General features: G+C 47.6%; 2 protein-coding genes across 7 annotated transcripts; one reads left to right on the top strand and one right to left on the bottom strand.

Annotated features, from left to right (window-relative positions):
• Positions 1-4: 4 nt before the first annotated feature.
• GLS2 (glutaminase 2) lies at positions 5-14066 on the top strand. 6 transcript variants are annotated; one of them, XM_036865069.1, is made up of 19 exons: positions 699-769; positions 902-998; positions 5263-5362; positions 5803-5924; positions 6547-6676; positions 7209-7288; positions 7373-7536; positions 7751-7809; positions 9103-9267; positions 9417-9475; positions 10026-10092; positions 10242-10292; positions 10514-10690; positions 11387-11518; positions 11632-11724; positions 11894-11955; positions 12478-12554; positions 12842-12905; positions 13055-14066. In XM_036865069.1, the coding sequence occupies exons 3-19, from the start codon at positions 5282-5284 to the stop codon at positions 13209-13211; spliced, it is 1740 nt and encodes a 579-aa protein (XP_036720964.1). In that variant the 5' UTR covers positions 699-769; positions 902-998; positions 5263-5281; the 3' UTR covers positions 13212-14066. The 6 variants fall into 6 exon arrangements, 5 of the variants coding, with proteins under 5 accessions (XP_036720962.1, XP_036720960.1, XP_036720963.1 ...); XM_036865067.1 differs by lacking the exon at positions 902-998 and having other exon boundaries at positions 5-769; positions 9103-9135; XM_036865065.1 differs by lacking the exon at positions 902-998 and having other exon boundaries at positions 489-769.
• SPRYD4 (SPRY domain containing 4) lies at positions 13693-16052 on the bottom strand. The gene is made up of 2 exons (XM_036865076.1): positions 15692-16052; positions 13693-15334 (listed from the first exon to the last, which is right to left on the bottom strand). The coding sequence occupies exons 1-2, from the start codon at positions 15936-15938 to the stop codon at positions 14796-14798; spliced, it is 786 nt and encodes a 261-aa protein (XP_036720971.1). The 5' UTR covers positions 15939-16052; the 3' UTR covers positions 13693-14795.
• Between the last annotated feature and the right edge of the window lie 1762 nt (positions 16053-17814).

Genomic DNA, 17814 nt, shown 5'->3' with positions numbered 1-17814 from the left:
CACTCTTATCCGAGTGTAGAGAGGTACCGCTTTCCCCTCTTTCCGAGATTTCCATCGTTCTGACGCCACCGCGTCCTCCGCCTTCACAGCTGCCCCACCTCAGCTTTCCCGCCCTCAGCGCTTGCACGCACGGCGGGCCGCAGCGGGCCGGAACGCGGAGGAATCCGCCAGATTTTGTGGGCGGCCCACCGCCTTGCTTTCATTGGGTAGCCTCGTCTTGTCTCCGCCCCCAAGTTTTTTACTTTCTCAATGATTGGACCTGGGCATTGTCCATCCCAACTCTCAGGAACCGCCCACTTCTCACCAGCCACTAGGCACCCTGCGCTCTGTGTTCCTTATCGCGTGCACTACACACCGATGCCTTGTCTAGGCGGGGATTGGGTGCACCTGGCAGTGTACCGAGCCTTGTAGGGACCGGCGCCTCCTCCTGCTCCAACCCCACCCACCGGGCCTCGCTTCTCCACCCCGCAGGTCCCGCACTCCGTTGCTTAGCTCGCCCCACCTGGTCCGTGTTTCCTCCGCCCCTCCCTCCAACCACCGCTCAGAAGCCCTGGGAGCTCTGGCCGAGCGGGCGGCGCGCTGGGGGCATGTGCTCCATCAAGGCTCTGCAGAATGCGCTGAGCCGGGCCGGCAGCTACTGCCGGCGGGGAGGCTGGGGTCACCTGAGCCGGAGCCCCCTCCTTGGCGGGGGCGTCCGGCACCACCTCAGTGAGGCCGCGGCGCAGGGCAGGGAGACGCCACACAGCCACCAGCCGCAGCACCAGGATCAGTAAGGCTCGCGGGACAGGGGCAGAGGACAGGCACTCTCACTGTCGTTCCCACTAGCTTCCGAGTCCCCTTCCCCAAGGAGAGCATCGCATCTCCCTTCTCGCTTACTGGCCTGCGATGCCTTTTCCTTTAGATTTGGGGCTTTGGGCCCGCCGCGCTCGGGCGGTAACGTGCCGTCCGCCCGGCAGGGCGTTTGGGCAGGTCGGTCCTCGGGATGGTGCCTGTCCAAGGTGCGTACTTAATTGGGAACGCAGGTGGGTGCGGAGTGTTGCTTGGTGCGCGTGTCTGAGTGCAGGGCCGTGTGCGCACCGCCCATCCTAACCCTCCTTCTCTCCCCTGTCCTCGTGTGTATATTAGGGGATGCGTGGGTATGGAACAGACTGCCTCGAGTACCAGTGTTCTTGGGTCTGTGTGTGGTCTATCTGTGTTTCGGCGTGTGTGATGCTCGTGTGTTACTGGTGCGCAGATACTTGCGTATGTGTTGGGTGTGTGCGTTATCAGGGCTCTCTAATCTGTAGAATAAGGGTGGTTCTCCGATTGGTTTTTGAAGGAGGAAAATCTTTATAATGGGGGGAAGAATCATAAGACGCAGATCTCCCAAACCAGAGCCAGTCAGAGCCGTTTTATGTGCTGCTCAGGCGGCTCCCTGATTTAAGGGGTTCTCTTCCCTTGGGTTCTAACTCTGCCGGAGAGGCTGCATCTCTCTCCCCCACCACCCTGGAACACTTGGTGGCTGAGCTTCTTCGAGATGCAGAGAAGCTGAGCAGGAAATTTTGTCCTTCCCAGAAGCCAACATAGACACTATCCAAGTAGCCCCTGCTTTTTTATAGCAGGAACAGGAAATGGACCATTTCCCTTGTCATTGATATCTACTGATGACATTCAGAAAGACATGCACACCATAATTAAAGTAGCCAGACAGACTACTCTGTCCTCTACCTCACCACCATTGGAGTCCCTGTCCTGGACAGGTAACATCCAATAAGGTATTATCTATTTATTATTAATGAGAATTGTTATTATGCTGTACTTTTCCATCAGCCTCCTCTCAAGGAGACACAAAATGTTTAAACTTTAAAGAATAAACCCTCTCTCTCCTGGTCTACTCTCCATCCTGACTTTTCCCAAATAATCACCTTGGGAGAAATGGTGGTGGGTTAGAGAAAAGGCTTAACCTCCCTCACCCTCACACCTTCTGTGGGATGGGGAGCAAGAAGCATCCCTGGTTCCTCCACACACACCCTTCCTTACCCTGTGGTGTCAGGTGATGGAAGTGGTTTGCTTTGTTGTTGCTGTTGTTGTTTTAATGGGAGTATAGTTGATTTACAATTGGAAGTGTTTTTAGGAACCTTAATCCTCCTGCCTATTGCTGCCTGTGCTCCCAGGGACTTCTTGGTAAAGGCCTTGGACCAATGCTCCTTTGGGCAGAAGGAGTTGAGGGCATGGAGGGAGATGGGTTCTGGGAGTGTGACACCATGAGGGGAAGTGTTCTTGGTGGATAAGGAGGGCAGCAAAGAGAAAATGCCCTGTTATTTAGGTTACTGTTTTGTTTCTTTAATATTTAACTTTATTTCTAATTATTAAAGAAAAACCAGATAAATAGAGTATCAAGAAGAAAATCAAGATCCCAATATTAGAGGGAACCATATATCCATATTTAATATATATCCATGATTTAAACCCATATATATACTCTATATGTATATATAAAATTGAACAAAAATAGGATCATAGTATTCCTATTCTTTGGTAGCCTATATTTCCCATTTATGAACAGCTGTTAATATGATTTAATGTGGGCATGCATGATGTCATTTTAATGGCTGCCATTTTGCCATTTTAAGATTCCATTGTATGAGGTATCACAGTTTATTTAACCAATCTTCAATTTGGTTACTACATATTCTTATGCACTTGTTCAATTATTTCTTAAATTCCTAGGAAATTTTGCTCCCCAGAGACATCTGTCATTGATATTTTGTATAACCTTCTAGAGATATTTTATGCATATATCAGCAAATATATGTTGATATTATTTCCGCTTTTTACAAGTGGTATCATACTATACATATTATTCTGCACCTTATCCCACCCCCAACATTATATTGCAGATCAATCCATATCTTGGTCAAAGGGTATGCAATTTTTTTTTAAATGCTTGTGATACATTCAGCCGTGTGGCATTGTTTCCTGTCTTCCTTCATTTTCCAGGCAAGGAGACCTGGCCTCAAAATATTCCTACGTACTTTCCTTCTTGAGTTATTCCTCAGATAGCTTTTTCCTACCTTCCTCTGCCACCACATGGATCCTTTCCTCCCTATAGGCACCAGCCTCATTATAACAACTGGATTTCTTCAGAAACAGAAGAACTGCCCCTCTCCTGGTATTCCTCCTGGCCCAAAACACACACATGCCTAGTCTATGCCAAGTTCCTTGAGGGGCTTTTTATTTTTTAATGCATTGTTTCAATAGATAATATATTCATAATCATATATCAATATATCATATCCATTAGGTAAAATGTACATATTTGTATGATTCAAAATTCAAAATATATAAAAAGATATATAAGTGGGAAGTATCCCTCTTGCTTCTTTTGCCCAGCACCTGCTTCATCTCCCTAGAGGGACCTAAATCAGTCTTACCAGCTTCTTATATATCCTTCCAGAAATATTTTGTGCCTGAAAAAGCATACATATATATGTTCCCTTTTAAGCATAAATAGTACCATACTATAAACGCTGTTCTACAGCTTGCTTCTTTTAGTTAATATTATATCTTAAAGATCATTCCATATCAGTACTTAAAGCACGCCCTCATTTCTTTTTTCTACATTGCATAATATTCCATCATATGAATATACCCTAATTTACCTAACCAGTTCCCTGTTGATGCACATTTAGGTTGTTTCCAGTGTTACTATTACTAACAATGCAATGAATGACTGTGAATATGTTACCTTGTAGGTATGTGAATACACTTATATGGTAAATACCTGGAAGTCAAATTGTTGGGTCTAAGGGTTTTGAAGGGTCTAATCTCAAATAGTTGTCATATTTGGAATGAGCTGATAAAATAATTCCTCTAAATCTGTTAACATATTAATAGAAGAAATCTTGAAGATCAAAAATCTTTAGTACCTGTATTTTTAGGTGCTATAAGCCAGTGAGAGAGATACTTTAGGGAACAGGGATATTCCTAGAAATGTAACTTGGTGATTCTTTATTGAAGATCCACAGTGTGCTAGGGACTTTGCTCAATTCTGGGAAGACAAAGATGTATAAAACATGAAGACATAACAGTGAAGCAAGGGAGATTGTCTTCTGTCAATAAGATGGTATGTTGTGTCATACCAGCAGCATAAGCAAAATCAAGAAGTTTGGGGAAGGCTTTACAGAGTTAGTAACATTTGATCTGGACCTTGAAGGATGAGCAGGACTGTGCAGGTGAAGGAGGAAAAGGTCTTTCCATGCAGAAGTTTCAGTGTAAACAACAAGGGCCAGGAAGCCTGACAGTGCCTAGGCCATTTGGGGAGCCACCTATTTATTACCTGGCATAACTGGAGTATGGGGGCATGGTGGAGAATAGAAAAGGAATGTTGGCAGGTTTTAAAGAGCCTTGAATGCCATACCAAGAAATAAGAACTTATTTTGTAGGCACTGGGGAGCTATCAAAGGTTTTTGAGTAGAGAAATGATATTTGAGTTTTAGAAAGATAACTGGCACATTGTGGAAGATGGGTTGCAAGTCAAGAGAGTGTAGTAGCAGATAGGTAACAGACAACAAGGAGCTACTGAGCATCTACTTTGTGAAAGATGGTTTTTCATGGAATGGCATTTAAATTAAACCTCACATCACCCATGTGAAGCAGATGTTAAACCCTCATTTTAGGGATGAGGAAACAGGTTCAGCTTTATTAAATAACCTGACTTACTATCCATATTAAGATCACAGCTATTAAAGGCAAACTCTGGTTCTTTCTACAACACCATGCTTGCACAGGGGAAGAGAAGAAAAGAGGGTGGATTTGAGAGACATTATGGAAGTAGATTCATCCAATGTTGGTTATGAACGTAAGGTATGGGAATTATCCAAATGATTCCACATTTCCGGCTTGGTCCCCGCCCTGGGTAAGTGGTAACGCTATTAATCCAAATGGGAATCACAAGAGGAGGAGCAGAGGGAGGGAGGCAAGATGATCTCAGGCTTGGACATGTTGAGTCTGCAGTGCCTATGGGACATCTAGAAATGGAAGTATTTAGAAGGCAACTAGAAGTAAATGTCTGAAGTTTAGGAACAAAAGAAAGTTAGAGAATAGGATTTAAGACTTCTCAGGACAGATGTGAAGGTTGGAATTATAGGGATAGATCAGATGGTTCAGGGAGAAGGTGTAGACTGAGGACACCTACCTGCTGATAAGCCCTTGTTCTAGGAGGAGAAGCAGGGAGGAGTTCTCAGGTTCCTGTCCTCCTCCCCTGTCTCTGCCCTCAAACAGTGATTTGTCAGAGAGTGGCATGCTGTCCCGTCTGGGTGATCTGCTCTTCTACACTATTGCTGAGGGACAGGAACGAATCCCTATCCACAAGTTCACTACTGTAAGTTCCTCTCTACCTGCTCAGAACACTGATCCCTTAGGATCTCTGGAAACTGGGGAAAGGAAGGTAGGACAAGTACAGGGCAGCTAATGGGTTGCTTCATGAGGATGAAGAATAGCTGATGATAGCAGATGCCTAGGCTGATGAGGCAATCCCATCACTGCCCCAGGTGGGATGATTCAACCCTCTGACTCAGCCTATCTTTTTGGTTCGGGACTTTGACCCAAGGGGTTCAGAAACCAGCTGCCTTGATGAAAAAGGGCAGGAAACCCCCATTAGCCTTCAAAACTGTTATATTCCATCCTTTCTTGGTCTGCAAACCCATATCTTCCACCTGTTGTAGTAGTTGGGGTTCAGTTAATTTTTATCCATTGGGAAAAATGATTAGGATTGGATTATTGTCCTTGTAGCTGACCTTACCAGGCTTCTTTCCCCTGAAGGCACTGAAGGCCACTGGACTGCAGACGTCAGATCCCCGGCTCCGGGACTGCATGAGCCAGATGCGCCACATGGTTCGAGAGACGAGCAGTGGTGGCCTCTTGGACCGAGATCTCTTCCGAAAGTGAGGGGCCCAGAAACAAGGGCACTGCTCTCAAAGCAGTTCTTTGGACACAGACTTTAACAGCAAGAAGGGATCCTGGGGATTGGATAATTCAACCCCTCAACTTTATTACTTATTACACAAGTAACACATATATATGACTATACTTATTATAAAAGTTCAAGCAACAGAGAAATACATGTTCTCCTTTCCCTCTCTCCCCTATCCCTGTCCCTCTTCCCAGAAGTAAACGTTGTTAACAGATTAGTAGATATCTTTTAGCTAATGTCCTAAGCATTTACATATATATATATATAGGAATATATGTAAACATACTTGTATAATTTAAGATTTAAAATGTAAAGATGACCTACCATACATATTATTCAGGTATTTATTTTTTCTCCTATCCCAAGACACTGTGTCTTGGAATATCTTTCCATATCATTACAACCCCTCATTTTAGAGGCATAGAAACTTAAGACCCAGAAAGATCAAGTGATATGCCAAAGGTTACACAGCTGTTGGTCCCAAACCCGATGACCATTCACACTTTCTTTGTTCCCAACTTCCATGGCTCCAGAGTGAGTCACAGCTGCATCTCTCCAGCCCCCTACCTAACCCAATCGTGTCTGGGATGCAGGTGTGTGAGCAGGAACATTGTGCTCCTGACCCAGGCATTCCGAAAGAAGTTCGTCATTCCTGATTTTGAGGAGTTCACGAGCCACGTGGACCGCATCTTTGAGGATGCCAAGGAGCTCACTGGAGGCAAAGTGAGGGCCAGGGGGCTGAGGGATGGGCAAGGGCTCTGGACCAGATATACCTTGCTTCTCAGAGATTTCCTGGGGCTGGGAATCCAGTGGATGAGTGATGAGAAGCAGAACCTCTAAAAATAGGGACAAGGGCTTTATGTATTTTACCTGTGATTTCTAGAGCAGGTGAGGGAATCTGAAGTTTTTATGGAGACAGCTGACATAAGGATTCAATAGAACTTTGAAAGAGACCTACAGGGTAATTAAGCCTAAGAACAGAAAAGGGAAGCTGACCCCAGAATTCTCTTTGTACCTTCCATGGGCTTTACTGCCGTCTCTATAGGAGTGGGGCTGCAGAAATATAAGGCCTTCTAGGACTTAAGGCTTTGGTGTCTCTAGGAACAACAGGCAGGAGGGAACCCTGTTGTCTTGCAGAAGACAGAATTTTAGCTTTTATCTAAAAGATTCTCCTGACCTGAACCTCAGCTCTGTTCCCCCTCTCCACATCCATGTCTTCATCCTGTCTCTGTTTTCTCTACCCACTCATACCCAGGTGGCAGCCTACATCCCTCAGCTGGCCAAGTCAAACCCAGAACTGTGGGGCGTCTCCCTGTGCACTGTGGATGGTCAGCGGTGAGATGCTGGGTGAGGAAGGGGAGGCAGGGCACACGGGCAGAGCATAGTCCGACCCCTTTCATGGTACCTGCTTGCCTCCAGGCACTCCGTGGGCCACACAAAGATCCCCTTCTGCCTGCAGTCCTGTGTGAAGCCCCTCACCTATGCCATCTCCATAAGCACCCTAGGCACTGACTACGTGCACAAGTTCGTGGGCAAGGAGCCCAGTGGCCTGCGCTACAACAAGCTCTCCCTCAATGAGGAAGGTGAGCACTCCCTGGGCTCAGACCAGACTCATAGATGCCCCCTTCTTACCCTACCTTCCTCCCAAGGGTGTGTGTTTCTCTGCCCTTCCTGATCAGCTCTGTCACTCCATCCTCCCCAGCAAAGAGATCTTTCCCATTTATCCTACAGAGTGGGCAGGCGGTAAAGGTTTTGCTCAGTGGCTGCTAAGACTCTGGGTGGTTTGTATTTCCCCAGGAATCCCCCATAACCCCATGGTCAATGCTGGTGCCATTGTTGTGAGCTCCCTGATCAAGGTCAGTGCCACCCTAGCCTTCTGGAAGGTACTGTTCTCTAAACCCCCTTGTTCCTATATCCCTCGTATCTGCCTGTCTCTCCAGGGAGATTGGTGGGGACTTGATTCCTTTGAGGGTGCCCAGGGGGCAGTGAAGACACAGCAGGGACTCACAAATTATGCTGAGGATGCTAGTAAAAGGAACTGTATCCCGGCTCCTACCCATGAGTCTGGAGCCCAGAGCTTCCTGGCTCTGAGGGAAGTGAGCAGGTCCTGACCCCAGCCTAGGACCAAGGACCAAATGCCACACACAGGGGGAGGACAGCTCTGTTAGGTACTGATTGGCCACTTCTGGGTGAGGGACACATGGAAAGAAGGGTGAATGGCCAGAACAGGGCAGCCATTCACGTCACCTGGAGCTGTGAGTTGGCCTTGAGCAAGGGTGTCCGGCCAGCCTGTCAGCTGTAGGTCTCCCAGGGCTTGAGCAAGAACCTGAGAGCAGTGTGGGCAGCAACAATCCAGAGCCAATCACAGCCCTTCCTGGGGAAGGTGGTGTTAGGAACCCTCCCCCCAGGGACTCAAGTGTCAGAGTCCCTGTGGTGTTGACACTATAGCTGACAAATACAGGAAGCAATTGGGGGGGGGGGGGGCGGGATGGACCAGGCTCAGGCTCTCCCCTTGCTCTGGGATAGCTCTATCTACAGCCCTGTATCTGGGACCTGCCTCATCCCATTCCCATCTAAACAGGCCCTACTGACTTGACTCTCAGCTAAAATCTTTAGCTTTATTTCAGTTATCAATATAATTGATATAATTGAATATTATAATGTATGCAACACACACCGTCCTCCCATTCCCATCACTCACTCCAGTCTTGGAAATGGCCATGGGAGTCAGGGGTAGGATGGAGTAAGCCTCCAGCTTGGGGTGTAAGGAATGAGGATGGGGACCAGGAATAGGGGTGGGGCTTGGGAACAGGATTGGAATCAGGAAAATGAAAGTGGGAGTCAGGGATGAGGGTTGGCACTGAGAATGGAAATGAGAGTGAGACTCAGGGATGGGTGAGACTCATAGCTGGGGTGAGCTTATCTGTACTCATTACCTGATAATAAAATCTAAATGATTTGGTTTTTAAGATCACTAGGTATGCATGGATATAAAAAAGTCTCAGTTGTTAAAAAAAAAAAAATTGTAAAATGCAACACACACCCAGTAGCAAAACCAATCTAACACTTTATCTCCACTACATCCTTCTGACCCTCCCTGTCATCCTCCTAGGCTTAGAATACTGATATCTCTTTGTGTCTCCTTGCAGATGGACTGTAACAAAGCAGAGAAGTTTGATTTTGTAAGTTCCCTCACTGCTCAGCCCCTGGCTGCTTTTCTCCATGGCATGTTGTCCATTCCAGCTGCCCCAGTGCCTGGCTCTAACCCCACTTTGATGGTGCCCCAGCCCATACTAGAAGCCTTATTTCCAGAGGTGTAGGAATCTGCTGGCGTGAGGGAAGAAAGCCTCCTGAAGTCCCTGCTGGGATAAGGACTGAGGAGTGCAGAAGGGTTAGTCGGCCTGTGTGTTTAGTAGGGGTCCTTACGCATGGGGTGCCTCCCATGCCCCTTTTTCTCTTCCAGGTCTTGCAGTATCTGAATAAAATGGCTGGGAATGAATACATGGGTTTCAGCAATGCCACGTAAGGCCCTGTTCACAGGATTGGCTGAATGTGTGTGTGGGGGTGTGTTTGAGTGTATGTGTGTGTGTTTGTGTAAACGTATGTGGGGGGCGGGGAATGGAGGAGGAGGATAGAGAGAATCTTAGGAAGAAGAAATCCCAGGGGAACCTTGGCCTTTCAGCTTCCTCTGAGCGCCTTCATCGACATTTGTTTGCTTTGTAAAAGGATTTGTTCCATTTCTATTTGGTACTTAATGAGAAAGACAGTGTGAGAGTTTGCACCTGGGCCCTTTCTTGCCAAGCCTCTCAAAGCCAAAAACCTCATTTTCCTAGACTAGATGACTAGACCATTTTGGGTTTGGTTTTGTTTTTCACACTTTATGATAAAGCTGGACCCAGTGCTTTCTCAGGTTCAGAAGTTTTCTCCAGTATTACTGTGAGAATTAATAAAGGGGCTGATTTAGTTTGACATGTGTGATCTAGTTCTGTCTCTCTCAGGGAAGGTATTTTTTCCCCCTTCTCCTCACACCCATCCCTCAAATGTCAAGTACTAAATTGGGTGTTTGCTTCAGATTCCAGTCAGAGAAGGAAACAGGGGATCGGAATTATGCCATCGGCTATTATCTAAAGGAAAAGAAGGTAACTGGGAGAGGCCGGTAGAAAGTCCCTGGGAATTCTGCGGCTGGTGGAAGGGCAATGGGGGCTGGGGACTTCGGCTGAGGTCCTGGCAGTGTGACAGGGACCGCTGATGGCCTGAGAGAAACGCTCTCCCCTCTTCTTCCTTGCAGTGCTTTCCTAAAGGGGTGGACATGATGGCTGCCCTGGATCTCTACTTCCAGGTAAGCAGATGCCGCCATTCAGCCCAGCGCCAAGGGAACGGGACACACTGCCTTCCTTGCTCTGACCCACAAGAGGGATGCTCTCCTCCAGTGGTTCTGGCATCCTTCAGAAACACCAGGGGAACTTACTGAAGGATCAGGATGTCAAGAACATTGCTCTACACCTCAGAGCACAGCATTCAGGTCCACACCGGACCCTCACCTCTGCCTCGTCTCCGCAGCTGTGCTCCGTGGAGGTGACCTGTGAATCAGGCAGTGTCATGGCAGCCACCCTGGCCAATGGCGGGATCTGCCCCATCACAGGCGAGAGCGTGCTGAGCGCTGAAGCAGTGCGCAACACCCTCAGCCTCATGCACTCCTGCGGCATGTATGACTTCTCGGGCCAGTTTGCTTTCCATGTGAGTGCTTCTGGCCCTGCCATCCATTTGCCATGAGCCCAGAGCCAAGAAAAGGGGACACCGAGTCTCTGAAGGTGGAGAGGTGGACACTTGTTCCTGCCTCTCACTCACTAACTTCCCGCCGGGCAATTAGGCCAAGAATCCTTAGGGGAGTTTGTCAGACACAGTAAGCCCCTCAAACACATAAACACATGACAGTGCAACTTCAGAACCACTCCTCTGCCGCCCCTCACAGGCTGGTGATTCTCTTCCAGGTCTCATACAGGATGTCACTTCCAAAGAGAGGCTTTTCTGACTACCCTCTCTCCACTGGGCTCTCCCTCCCACATCATTCTCTATCACAGCACCCTCCTTTTTTTCTAACGTGTTATCATAAGTTGTGATTATTTTTGTCTATTTGTTTGTTTACCTATTTAATTGTCTATCTCCTACCACCAGAATGTAAGTTAACTGAGAGACCTTGTCCTAGTCCTAGCACATCATCAGGCACAGAGTAGATACTCAGTAAATATTTCCTTACTGAAGCCATAAATTGAAGAGGGGGCAGGGGAGGACAGGAGTAAGAAAAGCTAATTAACAAGCCGAAAGGTTGAGATGGGTGTGGCCTTGCCCATGAAGTCATTTGGGATAGACGAACTTGTTAACACAGACTTGGGGCACCTCTTGCTCATCTGCAGTTCCAACTTTGTCCCCAAGGTGGGCCTGCCAGCCAAGTCAGCTGTGTCAGGAGCCATCCTCCTGGTGGTGCCCAATATCATGGGAATGATGTGTCTATCACCTCCCCTGGACAAGCTGGGCAACAGCTATAGGGGTGTCAGCTTCTGCCAAGTAAGTTACTTTGCATATAGTACTTAATATTTTTGAATGAGAAAATAAAGCAATTTTGAGCTCCTACTAAGTGCAGGGAGGAAGTAAACAATCTTTTTGCCTTACAATTCTAGAAGTTGGTATCTCTCTTCAATTTCCACAACTATGACAATCTGAGGCACTGCGCTCGGAAATTAGACCCACGGCGTGAAGGGGGAGAAGTTCGGGTAAGGAAAACCCCAGGTGCCTTGTAAGACTATTTCAGAAGAGAACATTCCGTAACACTTCAGTAAAACCCTTGGCTAAGCATCCATGGGGGAGGGTGACAGGGTAGAGCTGGGCATGGGTGGGTTCAAAGTCACAGTTAATTTCAGGTGGGTATGATTTGTTTTCCAGAACAAGACTGTGGTGAACCTGTTATTTGCTGCCTATAGTGGAGATGTCTCAGCTCTTCGAAGGTACTTCTACTCTGACCAAATAAACACAATAAAATACTCCTGGTCAGAGATCTCATTAGCCGTTAACACAGCAATATAGTTAAGTGCTTCAACCTTAGAGTCAGACTGAATGGTCAGAGACTACATTTAAATGAGTTTTTTTTAAAAAGTACAGTGACTGCCATGTGATGAGAACTTAATTAATGGTAGCCACTGTTACGATTAACCTGGGTGTTAAAAGCAGAGTCCTAGGAGGCTGGTAAGGACCCTGCCTCAAATGGATTACCAACATCAACAAATATGTACTGGGCACCTACTACAGGTAGGCAGTGATGTTTCTGGGACCATCACACTCCCATCACTCTGACGTGGGACTAACAGTCTCATCTGGATAGAGAACACAGACTGGACACGGTCTACAGATCTTGGCATAAGCTCTGTTTTGCTTTTTCTGGAACTCATCCAGTCTGACCCCACTTCAGAAAGGATAGCAGTGATTCTAGGCTGATCTGGGTAACTGCAGCTACTTTCCACTCCTCTTAGGTTTGCCTTGTCAGCCATGGACATGGAACAGAAAGACTATGACTCCCGCACAGCCCTGCATGTTGCTGCAGCTGAAGGTATCTGAAGGTTAAGAGAGGAAGCAGATCCTAAGACCTTTCTTTTCTACCAAGAGTACCCCCCATTGTATGTGCCCTCAAGGTTACAAGGGCAGCAACTAGTTTTGTCCAGATGCGCTTCAGTTTGCAGGCTCTTATTGGGTGCTGCAGGGAGCGAAAATGGGAAGAGGCCTTTCCCCCGTCCCCTTTTAGTTCAGACTCCAGCTGCCAAGGGTCTGTACTAATGTTAACACCAAAAGGGTCAGGATCTATATACCCTCTCATTTTCCTTCTGCCCATATTCCTAGGACACACTGAAGTTGTTAAATTCCTGATTGAGGCTTGCAAAGTGAATCCTTTTGTCAAGGACAGGTGAGTAGGATTGAGCTGAAAGAAGTGGGGGGAAGGGAGGTGGGCAGCAGCTTCTCCACCACGGCCCTCCAGCCACCACAGTTATGTACATAACCAGGGCACTCTTGATGTCTTCTTTGCCTGATCATGGTCTTTGTTCCTCCTCTCAGGTGGGGCAACATCCCCCTGGATGATGCTGTGCAGTTCAACCACCTGGAGGTGGTTAAACTGCTCCAAGATTACCAGGACTCATACACACCATCTGAGACTCAGGCTGAAGCAGCAGCTGAGGCCCTGTCCAAAGAGAACTTAGAGAGCATGGTGTGAGCATGGGGCATGCATAGTCCCTGCACAAGAAAAAGCACGAGCTGGCCACACACTTAACATGTAACCACCAAACATGCTACAGAGGGCCGCACTGCTTCAGTGAGGTGGGGGGGGGTGGGGGCAGTGCTTTCAGTGAGAGTCAAAATACCCCATTCCCTTGGCAGACAGAGTATAGAGAAGTGCCTTTGTGGACTCCTGCAGTAGAGCTATCCATGAAGATTGTGGGCTTAAGGGACAGCCTAATGGCTTAGCCCACTCCAAATCATCCCAGGTCTTCACGCAGGTCCCCTCTTCCTCTCTCTGAAGAAGCCATTATGAGAGAGAGATACTCTGGCAAGGGGCTCTAGCCACCACGCACATGTATATATCCACAGAGAAAGAGAGGAGCTATGCACCGGGCTTTAGTAGTCTGGAGAGATCTGCCCCCCTTGGCCAGGAAGTGTTGCTACTGCTAACAGCAATTTTATAGACAGAGAAAGTATTTTGTGCTCAAATAAACTTTAATTACACAAATTATTATTTTTGCTAGACCCAGTCCTTCTCTTTCTCCCCTAGGGCCATCCAGCTGCATCACCATCATAAAGGTAGAGTAAGATGGAACCACAGGGTCATACAGAGCCCAAAGAATACATATTTCACATACATACTCACCCCACTAGGTTATCTTCAATCCCAAATACTGCTTTAGGTTAACTGTATTCTGCTCCAAGTGGGGACAAGTGCTTGGGTCTGAACAGGCCCCAAAATGGATTGTGCAAGACTTCAGCCCTCCCTCCTCCCTCTGGAAGTTACAACTGTAGCAGAAATGAAGATGGAACTTCTCAAGAATAAAGTTTCTAGTACTAATCCCCTCAATATGCCCCACATGTCTCTTCCTCTTTGGTCATGGTTGTAACTGGTCCAATGATTGCAACAGATTGACCAGGTGTCAGAGGTGTGCAAATTAAGGCAGATGGACTCAGGGTGAGGAGAGCTGCAGCTGTCTGGGGCTGAGAGTCCATAACACTGAGGTATTAGGCAAGGAGGGCTCTGTTCTCATTCTGACAGTCAGTAAAGCACTACCTGAGGGAGCCAGAGCCCAGACTCTGTATGTGCTGTACAGAAAGGGCAAAGTCATTCACTGCACCACTCCTCCAGCCAGAGGTAGAAAGGATTTACTCTGGAGAGATTCGGTAGAGCCCCCAAAACAAACAGGTTACATGTGGGCAAAGGGAAGGAGAAGTAGCACAGTGATGAATAAATTCTGATGAATAAATTCAAACAAAGCTGAAAAGTAAGACCCTAGGACTGAATACAGTCTGAGAAAGTCCTGGGCACAGGGAGGCAGAGAGACTGAAGGAAGCAAGTCAGAGAAAGTACATTCATGGTAGCCTAGGAAATTGGCAATAGTCTGGGGGAGGGGAGAGGGTAGCTGTATGCCTAGCTTTGACAAGGTAGGGGAGAGGAAGATGACAGATATTGCACAGAGGACCCATCACTGAATTGTGGGAGCTAGCAGTTGCTTGGGGCACAGTTAAAAGGTTTCAGACACTTGGATCAGGAGGCTGGCCAAGAGCGTGATTAGGGACTCCAGTGACGGACATACTAGAGGCCTTCAGGCACCTCAAGCCCCGAATGGGTCAGCAGCTCTCCATCCCAAAGGGCAAAAGCAGGCACCACTGGACCCCGGAAATCTGTCTGTAGTGTGTGGACCACAGCAACCCGGCTCACATCCACCAGACTCAGCTTCTGGGCCTCATACTCCAGCAGCAGCCCCACCTTCTCTGGCTGCCCGATGCCCTCAATAGGGGCTTTCTCGTTGGCCAACATGGTGTGCCACTTGCGCTGAGCATAGATGAACACCCAGGAACGATCGTCAACACCGATGCAGCTATCCCGGGAAATATCCACGTCTGTCACTCCTATCCGGAATTGCTGGGAGCGCTTCACTGTCACCTCCCAGTAGTGCCTGCCACTGGTAATCGCTGTGTCTGCCAGCACCACTGCCCACTCCCGGAAGCGCTCCACATTCAGGGCCAATTTTGTGGGCTCCAATCCCACCATGCCGTATTTGACACCTGTGTCACCTTTGAAGAGTGCCAGGCTGCTGTGAGCGGTCTTTTCTTCCAGTTTGAAACTGACGCCTGCGGGCAGAGCAAAGAGAGTGGATAATGACGTGCGCTAGAACTCTAGAACCTGTGACGTACACGTTCCGATCTGAAACAGGCAGTCAAGAGATCACGAGGAAACACGGAAGAGTCGGAACGTCAAGCGGGTAAGAGAGTCGGGGCGCTTTAGTATGGGCAGCCCAAGGAGCCGAAAAACTCGGACTGGGGAAGCCCTGGAATTTAAAGAAACCAGAGAGCGTCCCAGGTTTGGAATCTCAAGACCAACGCGGTGGGGGAGGGGGAATGAGTCGAAGGGGCTGGAGTTGTTTCTCCGAGCGGGCTCCAGGAATAACAGACGGAAACTATTTTGGAAGTAAAAGGATATAATCCTACCTCTGCGGGCATCTACGGCGGCAACCCCCAATCGTTTGGCTCCCCAGCTGCACAGGCACAACGAACGACCAAAGGGCAGCGCCATCTTGCGCCACGGATGAACAGGGCACGCCCCCCGCCCCGCCCCGCTCCGCACTGGCTGAGACCCCCTCCATCTGCCCGCCTGCTCCCCTGGCACTTTGTGCGCGAGAGGCAGTAGCGCAGTGTGATGACGTAAGGTAGCCAGCGCCCCGCAGGGAGCCGCCATTTTAGTGAATTCTGTTCTGGTTGCATCCGGAACAGTTTATTCAATATTTCCGCGGAGAGGAATGCTGTTCACGTTTTAACTAAATAGGACGTTTAGAAAGATGGTGTAACAAGATGGTTAAAGGTATAGATTTCAGAATTAAACAATAATTGTATTATTCGAACCCGGCTCCTCTGTGTGTCTTTGGGCAAATCACTTAACTTCTGTGAGCCTTAATGTTCTTATTTGTAAAACAAAAATGTCTAGCCGTCAGACCGTAGTAAAAATTAAACGAGAGAATTACCTAGGATACATCTTGACAAATAGCAATCACTGGGTAAGTGGCAGTTGTTCTAATAAATATTAAATAAGTGTTGGTTTTGTGTTTTCAGGACTGGCAATGGAAGGTTTAACTCAATATTTGGTTTTCTCAGGTGGGGGAACCCGAGTTTGCTCAAGATTTCAGCTAATGCCTTTTCCCCGAAGGCAGAATCCACTATCACCTATTGGAGAACTCTCAAAATCTCTACTCCATATTTCTCTCCTGAGTTCCAGATCTGTATATCCAACAGCCTGTTGGACATTTCTACCTGAATGTCCCCCAGTCACCTCAAATTTAACATGTCTAAAGCTAATTTCGTTTTCCTACACAGACTGGTGAACTGTAACCCACAACCAGACCTTTGCCCAGGCCAGAAACCTGGAAGTCCTTCACTTCTTTGTTTCCCTCACTTCACATATCTGATTGTTATTAAATTCCTATCACATTATTTTTCCCCTGGACTGCTGCACTGGCTTTCTAACTGGCCTTACCTTCTCTCCAGTGCTGCTGAGGGAACGTTTAAACAGGTAGCTACCTACCATTAGGTTGTGAATTTTTTTTTTCTTTTTAATAAATTTATTTATTTTATTTGTTTATTTTTGGCTGCGTTGGGTCTTCGTTGCTGGACGCGTGGGCTTTCTCTGGTTGTGGTGAGTGGGGGCTACTCTTCGTTGCGGAGCGCGGGCTCCTCTTTGCGGTGGCTTCTCTTGTTGTGGAGCACGGGCTTTAGGCGCGCAGGCTTCAGTAGTTGTGGCGCACGGGCATGTGGGATCTTCCCAGACCAGGGCTCGAACCCGTGTCCCCTGCATTGGCAAGTGTATTCTTAACCACTGCGCCACCAGGGAAGTCCGTGAAATCTTAAGAATGGGGTTTAAGTCCCGTGTTAATCTGTGCTCCAGGGTGTCAGTATTCCCCTTAGTACAGAGTAAGTGTTCACTATTTTTGAATGAATAAATGAATGAGTGAAAAGGCAGTTTTGGGACTTCCCTGGTGGTCCAGTTGTTAAGAATCCGCCTTCCAATGCAGGCGACACGGGAGTAATCCTTGGTCAAGGAACTAAGATCCCACATGCCATGGGGCAACTAAGCCCGTGTGCCACAACTAGAGAGCCCACGTGCCGCAACGAAAGATTCCGCAGGCCGCAACTAAGATCCTGCATGCCGCAGCTAAGACCCAATGCAGCCAAGTAGATAAATAAATAAATATTTTTTAAATAATTTAAAAATTTTAAAAAGGGAGTTTTGTGCTGATTCTTGCATGCAATAGCTCATTCCTTCCACCAGGGGTCAGCCTGGCCCAGCCTTTTCATCCTACTTAGTATGTGAGAAGAGAGGTTTCTGTTCTTTCAAGCCTAGAAGGAAAGGCGTGAAGGTAACATTTCCTTCAGTAAAGTCCTGCTCTGTCAATACTTTGCATTTTGGTAGTAATGAGAGAAGAGTTCCAGGACTGTGCTTCTGTAGGATTTCTCCCTCGGTTCCACTTGGTCCTGAGAGCTGAAGCAATCACTGCACATTCCTCACACTGTCACTTAGACACAACTCTATTACTTTATTCCCTGCTCAGGGTATAGTGTCT

Source organism: Balaenoptera musculus, chromosome 10, assembly GCF_009873245.2.
Source record: "Balaenoptera musculus isolate JJ_BM4_2016_0621 chromosome 10, mBalMus1.pri.v3, whole genome shotgun sequence".
NCBI classification, from domain to species: Eukaryota; Metazoa; Chordata; class Mammalia; order Artiodactyla; family Balaenopteridae; genus Balaenoptera; species Balaenoptera musculus.
This window is presented reverse-complemented; position numbering and strand designations above follow the sequence as displayed.